The 17,470-nt window shown below is 46.7% G+C and overlaps 1 protein-coding gene across 1 annotated transcript in view; it reads left to right on the forward strand.

Moving 5' to 3' along the window:
- RTN1 (reticulon 1) overlaps positions 1–17,470 on the forward strand; it is a 120,835-nt gene that overhangs the window by 61,545 nt on the left and 41,820 nt on the right. Inside the window, exons 2-3 of the mRNA XM_064659476.1 lie at positions 6,098–6,835; positions 11,349–12,131. Coding sequence (XP_064515546.1) covers positions 6,098–6,835; positions 11,349–12,131 — 1,521 coding nt within the window. The remainder of the gene's footprint in view (positions 1–6,097; positions 6,836–11,348; positions 12,132–17,470) is intronic.

Raw genomic sequence — 17,470 nt, forward strand, 5'->3', positions numbered from 1 at the left:
AACAAAAGACACTTGGAAATCTGTGGAGCATTCATGAGGTTTGAGTTGGACTTGAAATCAAGCAGAGAGGAAAAACAGCTTGGTCTGGTTCCAAGGAAACAGAGTGTGCTTTGAATTTGGAGACAGGCTTGGGACTGCTGGTCCCCCTGCATACCGTGATGTGTAAAAGTGATAAAACACTGAACATCTGTATAAAGATGTATATGGACAGAGATGAGAACACAGTAAGGCAATATAATGTAAGTTTTGAAGAGGAAGGTGGCTGAGGTGGGACAGTAAAAAGAAACAATGAGACATCATGTAACAGGGTCAAAAGAACAAAAAAAAGTCTTTCCTAAGACTAAATTAGGAATAAAAAGAGATAAGCTTTTCATAAAGAGCATAGGATTTTAACTAGTGGCTGATGACAAAATTATAAATTTGGTACAAAAAAGGCAGGACTGTCTAATAGCTACTTTTGTTGTGTATTTGGAAGAAAGCAGGAAGATGCATTTACATGATGGTCATGGGTGAATGATAAAAATGAAGGACAGGTTGGAATGTAAAACTGCTGGTGTGGAGCTGAGAAACATATCTCTGCTGGTCATCAGAGAGGGCTCCCAGCTGTGGTTCGGTCTCCAGATACAGATGTTTAGGTGGTGGCAAGGTCTGGGCAGTGGGACTCCCCTGCATCACTGTCAGGTGCAATGGGATGCCCTGATGGCTTCCACAGCCTTGCTGTGAAATCAGCCTGTCTAGGCAATTAGAAAATAAAAAGCTTGCCAAAATGCCCCATCACCTCCTTGAGCCTTTAAGAGAATATAGGACATATTTTTAAGAGTCAGGTTTCAGTCTCAGTGCTGAAAGTTAGTTACTGCATATCCCTTAGTTCTGGGAGTCTTGGATCAGAGCAAAGTTGCTGTGCTGGAAAATTCTCGTCACTCAGCTTTGGCTTCTTTGTTGTCTAAGATCTCTGGATGACATCTAAAGGGCTGAGGTACTGGAGGTGACACGTGGCATGAGAGACCCTCTAGCACCATTTAGGGTCAGGTAAACAACAGTGCTCCCCTTTTTTATGCTTTTTACTATCTCTAGCATGAATTAACACAGGTCAGGGACTGTCCAAATAGGTCAAGGCAGACCTTGCTGCCAGGAGACTGTGATGTGTATGGACAGAGGAGAGACCTGGGGAGACCCTGCTTCTGGGAGATGGCAGCCCTGCTGCCCTGGGGTAGCTGGTGATGGCTCCTGAGGCTCAATATCCAAAGCAAAAGTCAGAGCCAACTGTTTAAAAGACTTACAGGAATTTGCTGGAAGCAGCTTGCTCCCGCTATTCTGCTTTTGTCTGAAAAGGTCACTGAAACCTTGATTCCTCCAGTTGCAACCAAAGAGCTTTTCTCCTCTCAGCACAGCTCCAGGCTGTAAAAATGGCATCGTCTAATTAAAGACTATTTCCCTCTCTCCTCTTCTGAAAAATTAATGATTTTGACCAAATCACTGACATGTAATAAATATTGAACCTCGCATTGCAGGGCTGCCAGCTGTTCTGGGAAACTGAAATTTCATGTCATAGGATCACAGAAATATTTCATGTCATAGAATCATTGAATGGTTTGGGTTGAAAGGGACTTTAAATATCATCTCCTTCCAACCCTCCTGCCATTGTCAGGGACAACTTCCACTAGACCAGGTTGCTCAAATGTCCTTCTGTGTCAGTCTGTCTGTGCCATTGAAGTTCAACAGGTTAACCTGAAAACAGGTTATTTTACTGAAAGTTGAACACAATATTCTGAAGTGGTCAATTTTAGTAAGACTGACACAGTTGGGAAAAAACAAATTAAATTAGCTCTTTTTCTTGTCGGTGATCCTCAGCTAACTTTTTGTTTCTTCTTCCAGTGTGCTGCAGCAGTTCACCTTGCCTTAATCCAAACTGGTTTTCAGCTGGATTTCTTAAATTAAGAGTTACTCTGCTTGAAACCAATGATTTCTAAATTATTTCCTGTGTCAATTGCTGAATAGCTCTAAACCCAGTGCTGTAGCAGAGGATTCTGCTGGAGCATTCACTTAATCTGAGGAAACAAAACAGTCATTTTCCAATATTTTTTTTCTTTACAGCTGATGAAAACACATGTAACTTGCTGAGCATCTCAGCTGTGCTCTAGTGATTGAATCAGAGCCATTACTTCTTAGCTGGTCGCAGGAAGTGAAATTATTTCCCGAGGGCTCGTGTTACGAGAAAGCAGGACTGCTGCTCTCAGGAGCTGAATAGCTTTCCTTTACCTGAATTGGCAGGCAAGTTTTTTGGGCAGTTCTGAGTGAAATCCAGATTAAAAAAAGCCCAGCTCCTTGTAACAAGGGTAAATTCAGACCTGATACTGTCATCTGTTACCAGTGCTATTCAGGGCTTCTCCTTCCCACGGATATTGAACCAAATAAACTAAAAGTCAGAGAGGGCATTGCTTAATCACCAGGCTCTGAATACACTATTCTTCAGCAAAAACCTGCTCAGCTATTACAGGTTTCCATGTCTTTAATAGGCAGCCTAATAGCTGATAGATTCACGCTTCCCAAATGAGGCAGTTTTACCGATGGCTTTAAATCATTCCCAGTGGAAATAGAGAGTTGCATTAAATCCTATTAATTAGGCAATTTCAGCTGTCTGCAGTGCTTTTGACTCTGCTGTTGCCTTGAGACCAGGAATCCCCATATGTCCTGCTAATGTGAGCCCTCTCTCTGCTCAGATGTGCTCACACCCCTGTAAGTTTGTCTCCTCCTGAATCCCAGTAGGAAATGCATTTTCTGGTTTCAGCAGTATTTGCAAAACCACTGCAGGAAAAAAAAAAGGTTCACGATTGACAGTGATTCCATTTTAAATCAGCTCTTGTGTTAACATTTGCTACAACACTGGGTTTGTACTATTTAAAAGTGTAATGCTTTTGTTGTCTATTTCAGGGTTATTTTTTTTTTCCCGCTGATGAATAGCCCAAAGAATAGGATGATATTTTCCCAGCCTCTGTTTATCACCGGAGCTCTTCTGTGAGCTCTTCTGACTAGCTATAATTCCTGCTATGAAGCACCTGACACAAATGCATCAGAAACCCTTTCACTGCTCTATTGATCAGCATCACTAAGAGCTGCAAATGCTTGTGCATCTGGCTCACATATACTGTAGACAAAGCGCAAATATAAGCTGCAAAGAGCATCTATGAATATTGGTCTGACAGCAGCTTCAATCTCCTTTGACTCTGTTTGTGCTCCCTCTTTGCTAGCAAGAGTGGGATGGTTGTAAAACTGGGTTTTTGCTCACTGATGGTGTTGTGACAGTGTGTTTCTCATGAGCAGGAAAGTATTCCACAGCCATCTTGAGCTGGTCCATAGCCACTCAGGGTCTGTGGGACTTTTCTAGTGAATTCAGTGGGCTTTGGATCAGGTTCAGCAGGCACTGAGGAAGCATCTAATGAAAGAGCAACCCTGAAACCCCGTGATTTAGACAGCCACTCACCCAGCACAAATAGTAAATTACAAACAGCAGATACTGGCAGCAACAGGCACGAATAGTCTGTAGTCAGCAATTCACAGCCTGAAATATGTTGGCGTAAACAATGCATCAGATAATTCCAGCTAACCAACACATTTGTGAAAATCCAAGCCTGTTTATGGATAATTTTCAAAAGGGCAAGTTCAGCAAGAAAAGCATTTGCGAGGAAAAGAACCTCTCCCTTTTGGCTTGCTGATAATTTAGAAATGTGTCCTAGGTATCAGCTGTCCTTGAGAGGCACGGGATGACCTCACATAAGACCTGGGTGTTGGGCAGCCCAGTTTATCCCTTATACTGCTTTGGTTTCCCTGTGGTTTTCCTCTTAGGCTTCATTCTCAAGTAGCTTTGCTGTTGGGACTGAGTCATTTGAAGCAGTGAGGATGAGAGTTGCCCGCAGCAAGTTACAGAAGGATCTTGCAGCCCTGAGTGAGCTGGCAGGATAATAGGAGGTGAAATTTAGAGTAGGTAAAGTTATACAGATAGAGAGGGAAGAATAAGTCCCAAATTCACATGTATAGGAAAAATCCCTGCAGTGACCCTCTCCACTCTGAGGTAAGATCTTGCCTTGATGATAAATGTTTCTATGAAAAGTTCTATGCAGTGCTACACAGTAGGGAGAACACACAGCTGAAGGCTGGGAATGACTGGGAATGGTGATGATGATTTTTCACTTGCTAGCTGCAGTTCCCCTCATTCTGTGCTCTCCCATGGCAAAGGAAGCTGCCACGAATCCCTGGGCTCTCAGGATGTGGGGATGGAGCTGCTGTCAGCATCCTGTGTGCAGGAGCAGATGAGCAGTGAGGGCTGGTGGGTGACAAGCAGTACCCAAAGCCAGTGAGGGTGGGGACACAGGTGTCAGGGAGCACAGGTAGGCTGAAAAGCAAGGTGTGGCACTTCTGGGTTGCTTTTCCCTTATGCTACCGTGTTTCCCCATGTAAAAGGGGGAACATGCTGTTCCCACCTGAAAGGAGGCCCAGGGAAGAGAAGTTGCTTGCACATCATCGCAACAATGCAAAAATGACGAGGGAAATGGTCACTCTGCCTTTGTGCAGGGCTTGGGATGTGCATGTCAAATCCAGTGAGGCTGTGCAGTAAAACAAAGCCTGCAGCTACAGCCTGAACAGTGTTATGGGAGAATAAACTGCTTCAGGGCTCACTAAACGAGCTGTGTGTGCCTAATGCATGCAGAACTGTGGGAAAAGGCAGTGTGATGGTGTCTAGAGACAGTATCATCCTGTGTGTGGAAGGAGAAAGCAAGTACCCAAATGCAAGTATCTCAGAAGCTTTCACGCTGACATTTCCCAGCTTCTGGCTTTGCAACTGCAGCAATGTCCCCTTTAATATATACTGTGAAGTTTGCACTGGGGGGGGCAGTTTGCTACTGTGAAGTTTGCACTGTGCATGGCAGCCCAGGACACGGCACATGTGGAGCAGGTCAGGAGCACCCCACCCCTTGCAGGTGATGAGGAGAGGTCAGATGATGAGGGTGCATCAGCACACAAGGGGTTAACAGGCTACGCCCTCCTGCAGGCACCAACTCCTGCAGACACCGGCTTTGTTCCTTCTCATCCCGTTCCCTCAGCCCCTATAAAGATCTGTCTTCCCGCCTCCCTCATGGGGAATCTTGCTGTTCCTGTTGTTGAGCTGTGCTTTGTATGAATGCTGCAAAGCGAGAGTGGCCATTGCTTCTAATTTAATTAGTGTTATCCCCAGGAACTGAAAGCGTGACAGAGGGAATTAGAGGCAGTGTATGAAAATGATGCATGGGTGTGGGTTGAGGTTTAACCACCTTCATGCCAGCATGATTTGTAGATGATGCACACAGGGTGCAGCTTTCTGAACATGTGGAAATCACTAAATTAGGTTGTTTAGTCTCTGCCTTGGTGTTTTACAAATTTAGCTCGGCTACTCCTAAAAGAGAAAATGAAATCTAAATCTGACTACCAACTTTCCCTCTCGATTTCTGTCCAGCAGAATTTTTTTCTTAATGAAAAGTTTCCTTAGGACGAAACTCCTCCAATGCTTTGTATTTAAAATATATTTTAAAAAATAGTTTTTGTATTAGATATTATATTTCTTTCAAGGATTAGCTCAGTTGGTAAGAGCATGGTTCTAATAACACCGAGTAGCGGGATTGACCCTTGTATGGGCCATTCACTTCATAATTGGGCTCAATGATCGTCGTGGGTCCCTTCCAGCTCAGAATATTCTGTTAGAATAGAATAGAATATTGGATGCTGAGCCCCTGAGCTGGATTGTGGGGGAGGCTGTGAGATTGCCATCACTGGAAGTTTTTATTCACAAGCTGGGAAAACATTGGCCGGGAATGTTAGTAACTATCAGGATCATTTATGGCTATTTTAAGATAGACCAGCAGCTGGAAGCCTTGTCTGACAGATTGTACTACTATGTTGCCCAAAGGTATAAAAAGAGACAGTCCCAAAGAGCTTGCAAGCGAAGCCAAGTCTGGCGCACAGACCAAATATAAAATCAGCAGGGGGTAAGTGCGGCTTTGCAGAAAACTTGATGCATGCAGGCACTTGTCTCTTACTGTGCCTCGTTTTTGTGTCTTTGCTTTAGGTGTCACAGCCTCATCTCACCTCTTTGACTATGGCTCCACTGCCAACGGGGGCGACAATTCCTTCTACACCTCTCTGATCTCCGATGTCCACTACACGACCCCACGGGACTCCACCTATTACATGGGCATTTACCAGCAGGAAAACACTCCCATTCCCTGCTCAGGCAGCACAGAGGGGTTTAACACTCTGGGGCATCCTGTTCAAGATGTGACTGGTTTTGAGTCCCGTGGCTTGTTTAGCTCAGATTCGGGAATAGAGATGACTCCTGCAGAGTCTACTGAAGTCGATAAAACCTTAGCAGATCCCATGAAGGTAGAAGGTTATAAATACATGGACATGAGTAGATCAGAAGAAATAAAATACCAAGACAAGCATGACTCTGACTCAGAAGATGAGGGCCCAGGCCCTATCGAGAAGTACCGGGGAGTACCCGCTGGGTCCACCCACACTGCTGAACCTCAGCGGACGGCGCCGGAGGGCACGAAGGCAGCCAAAGAGCAAGACCCTCTTGAAGACAGAAAGTCTGGAGATCAGCACGGTGCCTCTGTGGTTACAGCCCCTGTCAAGATCACACTCACTGAGACAGAAAGTGCCAGGGAAGCTGCCAGCAAAGAGTCCAGCCCCACTCATCCAGAGACTGGTCTGAAGCCGAACCGTGAGGTGGTACCAACGGTGACGGTGTCAGAGCCAGAAGATGAGAGCCCAGGGTCCGTCACACCACCATCCTCTGGCACAGGTAATGCTGATGCTGGGACAGGGCATTGTTTTTTTGCTATTTAGAAAGTGGTTGCAGTTGTAGCCCTGCACACTGGAGAATTACTATGGGTTTGTGGTGGGTGTAAGGGAGTGTGGGAGGACGTTAATGAGACTCCATGGCTCAGGTGTTTCTGCTCTGCTTGGGAACCACTTTATGTTGCTGAACTGAAAGGGAATGCAAACAGTGTTACCCATCAGCAACACACCGCTCAGGATGAGCTGCCCTTGCTGTATGGAAAGAGATCCAAGCTTGCTGACTTCAGTCTCCCCAGAGATCTCTCCTCAAAGGGAAGTTGTGTACTGGTGTGTACCTCTGGGAGTGTCTTCATCTAGGCAACATTTTGAGCTAGATCCTGATGATGTGGGGGTCTCTTGGTCACCCTGGCTGTCCAGGCTCCCCAAGGGAAATGAGGTGTGTGGGATCAGGGCAGTGCAAGTGTCTGGGTTCATTTTCTAAAAATTTTAATGGCTGACTTGACACCTCTTTGCTCTTGCAGAGAGTAAGGTTACATTGTTAAATATAAGTACTGTTTTCATGTGAAAGTGCTGCTTTTAGGAAGTGCTGAGGAGGGAAATGCTGTCACCTCATTTACAAAGGGGACTGGAGGGAAAAAGGGCCAGTCTCTTTTAAAGGCTCATAATTTCTGTTGGAGGGGCACCAAAATCCCATGTTTATATCTTCTCTTATTGTCTGATTACTGCAGCAGTACATAACATCTATTCCTCATTTCCCCCTGTTATACACTGCTAAAATATGTAAGTAGTATAATATTTTAAAACATCATAAAGTTCTGTGACAGGAAACAGAGTTTTCAAACTGGAAATTAAATTTCAGCATCTTGGATCAAAACCCTTTGACAATGAGCATCTGACATTTGACAATGGACATTCCTGAGCTGAAATTTTCATAGTTTTGATGACATCTAGGAGCATTTAAAAAACTCAGTTAGAATTTTGTTAAATTAGCAGTCTGGGATTTCCACCCAGAGAGGAAATCCCTACCCTCAGAGAATTATTTAGTTCCTTAGTGTGCATTTCTACACTTTCACACGCAAAAAGGAGATAGAAGGACCCACCACAGCTGTGAGTTTATCCTGCCTGTATCAGCCAGAAACTTTAGATAATTGATAGATTCCAGAGTCCCATTTTTCTTTTATTTGACTGGGTGACATCACACGCTACTCCTGAGACATGCCATTTTTTATCAATTATTTATTTTGCACTTCAAGGTAATTAAGGACTTCAGGCACTGACTGTTATTTATTCAGTTTTTGGCAACCCTTCAAGGCTGCTTTTGGGACACTTGATAAATGTATCCCAGCAAAATAGCTGAAGAGGCCGTGGCAGAGCCTCAGGGCTGCTGCCTTTCTGGGAGGCACTGGTGTGGCCGGCATAATTGACAGCACGGAAATGTCCCTCTCCATGGGCAAAGATCCCCAGCACTGCCCAAACAGCCCTGGGACGTCCCACTGCCTCGTACTGGGATGCTGGAAAACCAGAAGCACTGCTTATCCATCGCATTAAGGAAAGAAGCAGGCGTCTTCTTCTAAGGGCTGGCTCCCAAGGGGTGTTTCCTCTGGAAATCCCCCCTTTCCCACAGCCTGGGATGTGCTGCGCCCAGACTCCGCACTCAAAAGCGAGGGAGAAATTAAAAACCTGCCCTCGCTATTCCCACCCAGTGACCCAGCAAAGTCGCCGCTCCTCGGTGCCCCTCAAGCATTCTGGCAAAGCCCCCGGGTACCCCCTGCTGGGATCAAGACTTTTGAAAACTTTTTGCTTCTAATTACTGGCCGTCATCTTTCTGGGGAAGGAAGACGCGGCTCTGTTCCTGCGCTGCGCTGGCGCTGAAAGGCCGCGGGTATTTATACGCTTGCCCGTGCCAGCAGTAAATGTGACACCCTGCTGCTGGCCACAAAGGGCTGTGTTATTCACAAGGTAAATGCCATGGCTGAGAGTTACAGACTGCCAGCACAGGCAGGAGCGGGGTGAAGCCGAGGGACGGCGCGTTGCTGCGCTACCAGGGCTGGAAGTCACATGTCTGTTTGGACGTGTGCCGGATTAAGTCATTGCTCAGGGAGAAAATGCTCCTGTGCCGGGATGCGAGAGAGCAGCAGGGCTCATGCGGCTTCCTGCAGCCAGAGGAGAAGGATGCACAAGCTCCCAGTGCAACAGAAACTTCCCAGCATCCAGACAGGAGTGCATTGTTACAGCTTTGACACCTTAATCCCATCCACAGCCATGCTCCGGGGTGCAGAAGGACTTTTTTGTGCAAGAGAGATGTGCTCCAAGAGGCCTGTTTTGTTGGAGGAGCTGCAGATATGACAACAATATGTGCTTGAAAATATTGATGACATGTATTGCTAGATACACGAACCAAAATTGCTTGGAGGGGTTGTAGGGAGGTTGTTCTTCTTGCCCATCTCCCAACAAGACGTGATGACACGGGTGTGCCATCATCAAAACCTCCCCTTTTACCTGAATCATCTTGAGGAAGGCATAGGATTAGGAAGAAATCAACTATACTACTGCCATGAGAAATTAACCCAGGAAGTATCCAGAAATAATGGTTTTCATAGAATCATAGAGCATTCTGAATTGGAAGGGAACCACAGGGATCACTGAGTCCAACTCTTGGCCCTGCACAGGACAGCCCCAAGAATCACACCATGTGCCTCAGAATGTTGTCCAAAATCTTCTTGAACTCTGTCAGTGCTGTTTTATCCCAGGTCAGATCTAATAAAGTCTCTTCCCCACCCTCTGTTTTAAAGGAGCTTCCAGATGTGGCCAGGGCAGCTGGATGGGCTTAGGGGGCCGATGCCAGTGGCTGCAAAGCAGGGCTGGGCTGAAGGCAAATATCCACTAGGAGCCAGGGGCAGGTCAGCTCAGGGATCCCCATCTGTAAACAAGGGGCTGGAAACTTTCCTCCACTCTGCTGGGGTACCCAGCTGTGTGGATGCAGGCAGTGTCCTGCCATGGGCCTCTTCACCAGCATCTGCAGGAGGAAACTTGGGGGTCTATTCTCCTGATGGCTTTCTTGACACACCACGATCTGCAATGCCACTTAGTGAGTGCCATCACATTAACAATGACTTAAAATCAGAGAATGAGCACCCAGGAGTCCAGGGGGCAAATTTCCACATGTCCTTGACTGGGGAAATTCAGCCTTTTTTTCCCCCACAAAGAGAGGGTCTTGTGTGTGGATAGCAGGGATCTCTGGCTCAGGAAAGTGCAAGATGGAAATGGGTGATCAGGAGGTGGCAGTGGCCAGGTGACAGTGGGGAATGGGTGTAAAACTGCTGCCATGGTCCCCTCTGGGCACAGACAGGCTCAGGTGGCCTGTCTGGCCTTACAGTCAATGCACCAGGTGCACTCTGGGTTCTGGGGCTGGCTGATGCTCTGTGAATGACCAAGGAAAGCCTGTTCCCCAATGGAGTAACTCAAGACAGCTGCTGATGCACCTTATGCTGCCTCTGTCACTGCTTACTGTGAACACTTTATGGGCAAATTCACTTCCTTTCTTATTTCATTACAGAATCTCACATGGTAAAGGAATATACAAGGAGATATATCCCTTCCAGAACAGGATGTGGGCTCCTTGCTAATCCCGGGTGACCACCCAGACCTTTCACTTGCTCATTTTCACTCTCTGATTATATCTTCTTCCAGAGTGAGCCAGAAAATGCAGACTACATTGTTGGTTTTCTTTGTTTTGAATTTTGGGTGACAAGTTAGCAATTATCTTGGTTAATGTAGTTCACAATTATATTAAGAATTATGGTAAAAAAATTAAGTTTCATTCTTGGACCCAACCAAGCTAAAAATTTGCCACCCACACCCTGGGAAAAAAACCAAACAAAATAAACCCCACAAACCCCAAACCCAAACAACAACAACAACAAAACAAACAAAAACCCCAGAAACAAACAAAAAAGCCACCAAGACCAAAACCAAACCACAACTGAGAAAAGTTTTTGACCTGGAACTTTCCACACCTGAAAGCTAAAGTTTGACAAAGCTATTAGTAACTACACATGGTTTGTTAGGATCAGCAGTGTCAGGAACCCACGAGCCCTGTGTGTGTGTTTGTCCCCAGAGCAGATATGTATCTGTATCCCCAGAACAGAAAATGTGATGCTTTCATATGTGCCATGAGCCCATGTTCCTCATGACTGGTGGTTTTCCTGGTGAAAACCATGTTGCTGAGCCACTGGTCAAGTAGTGACCAGCACTGCCAGGTACCTCAGCTTTTTCCTCAGTAAATGATGTTAATGATACTTCTTTTATAAAGAGTACATGCATGGGAAAACTCTGTAAGGACAAGCTGTTATTACTGTTAGTCATCCCAGATGGGTAGATTTTGTGCCTGTGTTACAGCCCTGCTAGAGGGAAATATGCTGGTGTGAAATCTATTGTGTTTGTTCCCTAAGCAGCCAGAAAACATGATTCCTAATTTTTCTTCTTTTTCCCCCCCTACTTTTTTTTCCTGGTGGCAGAACCGTCCGGCTCAGAGTCGCAGGGCAAAGGCAGCCTGTCAGAGGATGAGCTCATCAGTGCCATCAAGGAAGCAAAGAGCTTTTCCTTTGAGACCTCAGAGGCACAGCGGTCTCCAGCCCTCCCCACCGAGAAGAGAGACCAGCGGGCCAAACCCGGGCGCCCCGCCGGCTCCTCACACGGGGATAACGAGGCCAGCAGCGCCGAGTCGGGGGACTCGGAGATCGAGCTGGTCTCAGAGGACCCCCTGGCTGCCGAGGAGGTGCTGCACTCCAACTACATGACCTTCAGCCACATTGGAGGGCCCCCTCCATCGCCCGCCTCCCCCTCCATCCAGTACAGCATCCTGCGGGAGGAGCGGGAGGCTGAGCTCGACAGCGAGCTCATCATCGAGTCCTGCGACGCCTCCTCGGCCTCCGAAGAGAGCCCAAAGAGGGAGCAGGACTCCCCTCTGATGAAGCCCAAGGTCATGGACATTATCAAGGAAGAGAACAGCTCGCGCACCGACGCCTCAGACTATGAAGCCAGTAAAATGACAGAGAGCAGGATGAACAGGGAAAACCTGGCAGAGTCCTCGTCCTACCTGAAAAGCTCCTTTGTTGCACCAAAAATAGGTGCTGAGCCCCCGACCTCTGCCGTCAGCACCGAGGAGCTGAAGGAAAGAGTAATCCTGAAGAAACCCATCGAAGAAACTGTTGTTAACCAAAGTAAAGTGTCTTTCAAGGACTTTGGCAAAAGAAGTCCCTTGGCTTCGTTCCTACTGCCGTTTTTAAATAAGCAGAAAGGTAAATGCAGATGTTTATGTTGGTTTTTGCAGTGCTGATTAGAAGGGAGAGGAGGGAGGAGTGCCTGTTCCTTGCAGGGGAGATGCTAGTAGTGCTGAGCAGGGGGAGTTGCTGGCATTGGATATCCTCAGCTGAAAGCTGGGTATGCCTGTAACAAATATATCATTCCTGACCTGCCCATTCTCTCAGGGAAAGAAAAAGGAACCAGCAACAATAATTTTTAGGCTTAAAAAAATAGATACAGGATCGTGCAGGAACCACAGTAGGGTAAGGCTGATTCATATATCAGACATCTGGAGAACAAAGAGGAACAAATCCTGCCTTGTCCCAGGGAAGGAGTGCAGTCAGGGAGGTGGTGCTGCACCTCTCAGAATTGTGAGGTTAATGATTTTCAGGATACATTTAGGAAAAGAGAAAGATTTTGAGGAGGAGAGGAGTTGAGTTTGATGGGTCTGGGTTTTTATGGAAGTGTTCAAGGCCAGGTTGGATGGGACTTTGAGCAACCTGGTCTAGTGGAAGGTGTCCATGCTCATGGAAAGGGATTTGGAACTAGATATTTAAGGTCCCTTCTGACCCAAACCATTCCGTGATTCTGTGACTCTGAAGCTGGTGCAGCTTAAATGAATCTCTCTCATGGTGGCTGACACCCTCCATCCTTAATATAACAAGGGGTTTTGCGTATGCTTCTAGTGCAGGGGGATGAGTGGCTTCTCCCAGCTCTGTGTTCCTTAGGGGGCATCCTGTGGACCCCTCTGAGAGCCCCTTCCCTAATCAGCACTGGGCAGGACACTTTCCTGGTACTCAAATGAGCTTGAGGGCACTTGTCTCCCCACGGGATCCCTTCAAAGCCAGTGCTTTGAAGGTTTTAGTCTGAGCTGAACCCTGAGGATTAAGGGGCAGCACATGGTCACTGCACAGTGACACTGCCGGGGGTCCCTGCAGCCTGTAACGGGCTTAGTTCACAAAGCACAGAAGAGAAAAAGGTACTTTATTCTTTGCAAGATGTCAGCTTTAAGTTGCCAGGACCTTTGTGTGCCTCTGGCTGTCTAGGCTGGTGTGGAAGGGAGGGCCACTGGGCTGCCCCATGCCTGCCCCTCTGTTTTCTCCCCAGCTGGGCTGAAGGGCAGAGACTGTCCATGGCTCTTGTCAGGTGTTGTTTTTGCAACTCAGAGAGCTGCTGCTTCCTTGCAAACAGCTGGATAGGGATTGGAGGAGGAGGAGAATCCCACCCCCACTGCTTAAAGAGCATCTTTTTTGTCTGTCTGCGTTTGTGCAGAGGTTGCCCACACGATGGCCTGGAGATGTGGCAGGAATGTGTAAGTGGCACACTTAAAACCAATTTATCTATTGCTGTGAACTCAACCGTGCAAGTCTAGTGAGGAAACAGCCCGAACTTGCATGATGTGCTGAGGGCTGCAAGATTTGCAACAAAAAAAAATACGTTAATACTGATTCTTAACAGTAATGAACTAATGACATTAATAGGTTGAACAAGAAACATATGATTATTGCTCGTGTGTTTTCCTGCCACATTCTCAGAGCTTGCAATGTCATGCTGTGCATCTCATCTCCCTCACAAACAGGATGAGCTCTGATCATTTCTTTCCCCCTTCCCAAATTCCCTTTTTTTCAGGACTAGATGAGGCCCTGCCCAAACCACAGCAGCTGTAGGGCTGATTAAATTTACCTTAAACACTGCTCCTGCAGTGTCTGGCATTGGGTCTCTGCAACCACCATGTGTTGTATGTTGTTCTGGGCAGACAACTAGCAATTTGGTCTTGGACTGGGGAAAGTAGTTGGGGACTATCACAGGGGCAGCTACTGGCCTGTCCCTCAATTTTGAGATTTCAGGCTCTGTTACAATTTTCAGTCCCCCTTAATTGTATTCAGATTTTTTTGGGGCCTAACTTTCATGTCCCTTCTAATTTCTGTCATTGCCCAGCCCGATGATAACAGAGACTTGTTCTCATATGGTGGTCAGGGAAAATCCACTTGCATGAGCAGCGTTTCTCCTTGTGTCACAGTGTGTCCGTGTTTCCTATCTTTATTCCCATAGGACAGTCAGTAGTGGCAGGAACTTTTCCTCACAAGACAGCTAATTGCTGCTTGGCGGTGCAAAGAAGACTATTTCAGTATGTGCTTTTCTCCCTTGAGACACTCTGGTGCCTAAGGCAAGGAAAACAAAAACATAAAGCCTCTCAAGAGTGTTGCTGCTAAAACCTGTGTATCTTTTTTTAAAGCTGATTTCAAGGTATGGGGAGGTGTGGTCAAGATAAGAAAGTGTGGCTGATAGTGGGGTCTGGTTTACACTGCCTTCCAGTCACAGGTACTTCCTGAGCGGGTTGCTGTGTCTGGGGGGTAGTTAATTTTTTATGTTGAGGGTAGAGTACGGGTTTCTTCTTCTGGGAGGACTTGTTTCATGACACTCACTCAGAGAATTCACATGAACTCTTTCATCAGTTTATCAATTAGCAGAGGTAAACTGCAAGATGTGTTAAGTGGCTTGGTGGAACCAGAGCATCCCTCATGGATCCTCCTGAGATCCATCAGCCTGGATCTGCATTGGCTGGCAGGGAAATGATGTGGCAGAGCACATCCAAGAGGACAGGAACAGCTTTCATAACATCAGCTTGAGGTCTTGGCAGAGCTTTACATCATGGCATCACATATGTATCATACACCAACTCAGATGCACCTGGCAGGCATTTGGCCCCAGCCACACTTGGCCCAAGTGATGAGAACAGAGGGAGATGTGGCAGTGGCACACAGCAGAGGTGCAGCAGAGCGATGTCATCATGCAGGAGCAGTGTCATCATTCATTAAGAGAATTAACTTAATTATAGTTATCTGTCATTAAAAGAATACTAACAAAATGTGACTATGTACTTCTTAAAAATAGAAAACAGAAAAACCTTCATTGTTTCCTGTTACCTCTTTGTTACACATTACATTGGAAGTGTTATGCTAGCACTGCACATCCTTCTTATGGCAAGGTTTTAGAGATGTTCATGGAGTCCAGGTGGGGACTGATCCCCTATGGCCACAGCAAGCAGTGCTAGCCCAGCACTTCTGGAGATTCATTAGGAAACTGATGATCAAATGAAGCTATTCAATATGCCTGGCTGTGTTTTTGACACCCTGCTATAGATCTTTCTGTGGCCTCTGGCCAGGTATACGTAATTTAAAAACAGTCAGCCAACAGTTTCACATGGAAACATTAACTATTTCACTGTTGATACTTTAATCCCACCAAGTGTTTTTTGACTCCTATCCATGGCATTAAATACACTTGTCATAGCTCATCAGAAATGTTTGCCCTGGGCTGGGAAGACAAAAATTGATTTTGAGTGTGGGAAATACGTGGAGAAGCCGTGCAAAGGGAAAGCCCAGCGTACAACCTGGCCCCAGGAACAGTCTTGCTGATTGTGTTGCTGCCAGTCTGTGGCTTCCTGCCTCAGAGACCTTTCTGCTGTATCTGCCAGACGTGCTGAAACCAGGGCCATCCCCCTAAATAACAAGGTGGAGCACAGCAAGTGCATGTGTGGTTTGCGCAGTGATAACTCAATGTCTCTGCTTAACGTCTATTGCCATCCAGTGGCAACAACAAAAATGGGCAGTGACTTCCTACCTCCATTTTACTGGGACTGACTGTCATGATTTCATAGAGTGGAGCTCTTCCCATGCCATGAACTGCCAAGCAGCCTCTCCCACTTTTCCATGTGGGAACAATCGCCTTGCTTGATGCAACACAGGCTTGGCTTTGGCCGGAGTTGTGCAGTTTCTACCTGTGTTAGTGCTGCCAACTCCTTTTCCTCCTGCAGAGCACAGAGGGGAAGGCAGAGCTGTGGCCAAACATCTGCTGCTTGGCTGTTGCTGCCCTCACATCACTCCTGGCATCTCCTCCCAGAGGTGGACACAGCCCTTATGCAACAGGGCTTAGGGCACATCTGGCTGTGGCTCTGCAGGAAGGGAGGGTGCCAGCTCAGTTTCTTTTTTATTTTTGTTTTATTATGTTCTGGGCTTCCACACAGCTTGGGCATACAGGAAATTTCAGGAAAAGACCTACTGTGCTGGAAATATGCATCCCTTGGCCTGGAGAAGTCTGCAAGAAGCCCAAAGGAAGCCTGAACCAAGGGAAGCTGGGAAGGAGCTTCTTGGCTGAGTCCTTTCCTATCTTCTCTTGTAGTGCCTGCCGGTTCCTCTCTGACAGGGAGGCCTGGCTGGTGTCCCACAGCCTGTGGACCTGGTCCTGGGCAGAATTCCCTTACGCTGGAGCAATTTGTCTCTCCTCAGCCTCTCCTTCAGTAACAGTATTAGATCTCTTCTTCTTGATCCATTGCATGAAATGCAGCTTGTTACCTTTCAGATCAGATGTCTGAGCCCAGGTTATAAAAAAAAGAAAGAGATGTGGACATTCATAGTAATGGCAACTTTGTTTTTCTTTTTATTTTATGGCAAAATTTCACTTAGGAAAAGGAAACTACAGGCCTGGGGCTGTTGAGGTGGCTGTCACTCACATGTTAGATGACACAACTGTCAGGACCCAGTCTCCAGGCAGGATCCTGATGAAAACACAGTCAAAATTAATAATTTCAAGTGCATTATTCTGTAGCACAGTCCTATGCCACCCTGCTATGAGGCATTCTGTTTTCGATGCCTTATGCTTTCTTAGCATTACTCTGGTTAGTCTCCTACAAGGGCATGTCCTTAAAACACACCCTTGGTGGCAGCTGTGGCTCTGAGCCCCCATGAGGGACACCAGGGTTCAGGGCCACCCATTTTTATGTGGTGGCCTGGTGTCTCTCAGGTGGTGTCACAAGCTGCAGTCAGGATCACTTCTGATTTTGGAGTGACACTGGTGAATTCCCTGGGTTGAAGAATGTGTTTTCCCTTCTCCCTGGTGCCTCTTGTGTGCTGTCCCATCACACAGTGGGCAAACACTAAGCAATGTGGGCGCTTCTCCTTTGATTTCTCACTGTGTTCCCCCACTTGGTGCCACAGACAAACTGATTTTGCACAGTTTCTCAAGGAGGTGGTTCTCCAGCAGAGATCCAGGAAAGATCTGAAGTTATTGGGAATGATTTTTGTTCAGCTAAACATTGTCTGCATTGCGATAGCACGTCCCTGCTGCTGGTGGAGTTGCTAGTGACGCATTTTTCCACGGGAAGGGGGTGTTTGGTTGGGTGATTTAGCAATCTGAGGCTCATTTCTCATCTGCATGCTCTCACCAGGCTGGCTCTGCAATCAGCAGCAAGCCAGGCCAAGGCTTAAGCATACGGCAATGTTAGTTTAATATTTTAGTGCCATCTGCTGTAAGTGCCTCCACACCCTGGCCCATC

Source organism: Pseudopipra pipra, chromosome 6 (genome assembly GCF_036250125.1).
Source record: "Pseudopipra pipra isolate bDixPip1 chromosome 6, bDixPip1.hap1, whole genome shotgun sequence".
Classification (NCBI taxonomy): Eukaryota; Metazoa; Chordata; class Aves; order Passeriformes; family Pipridae; genus Pseudopipra; species Pseudopipra pipra.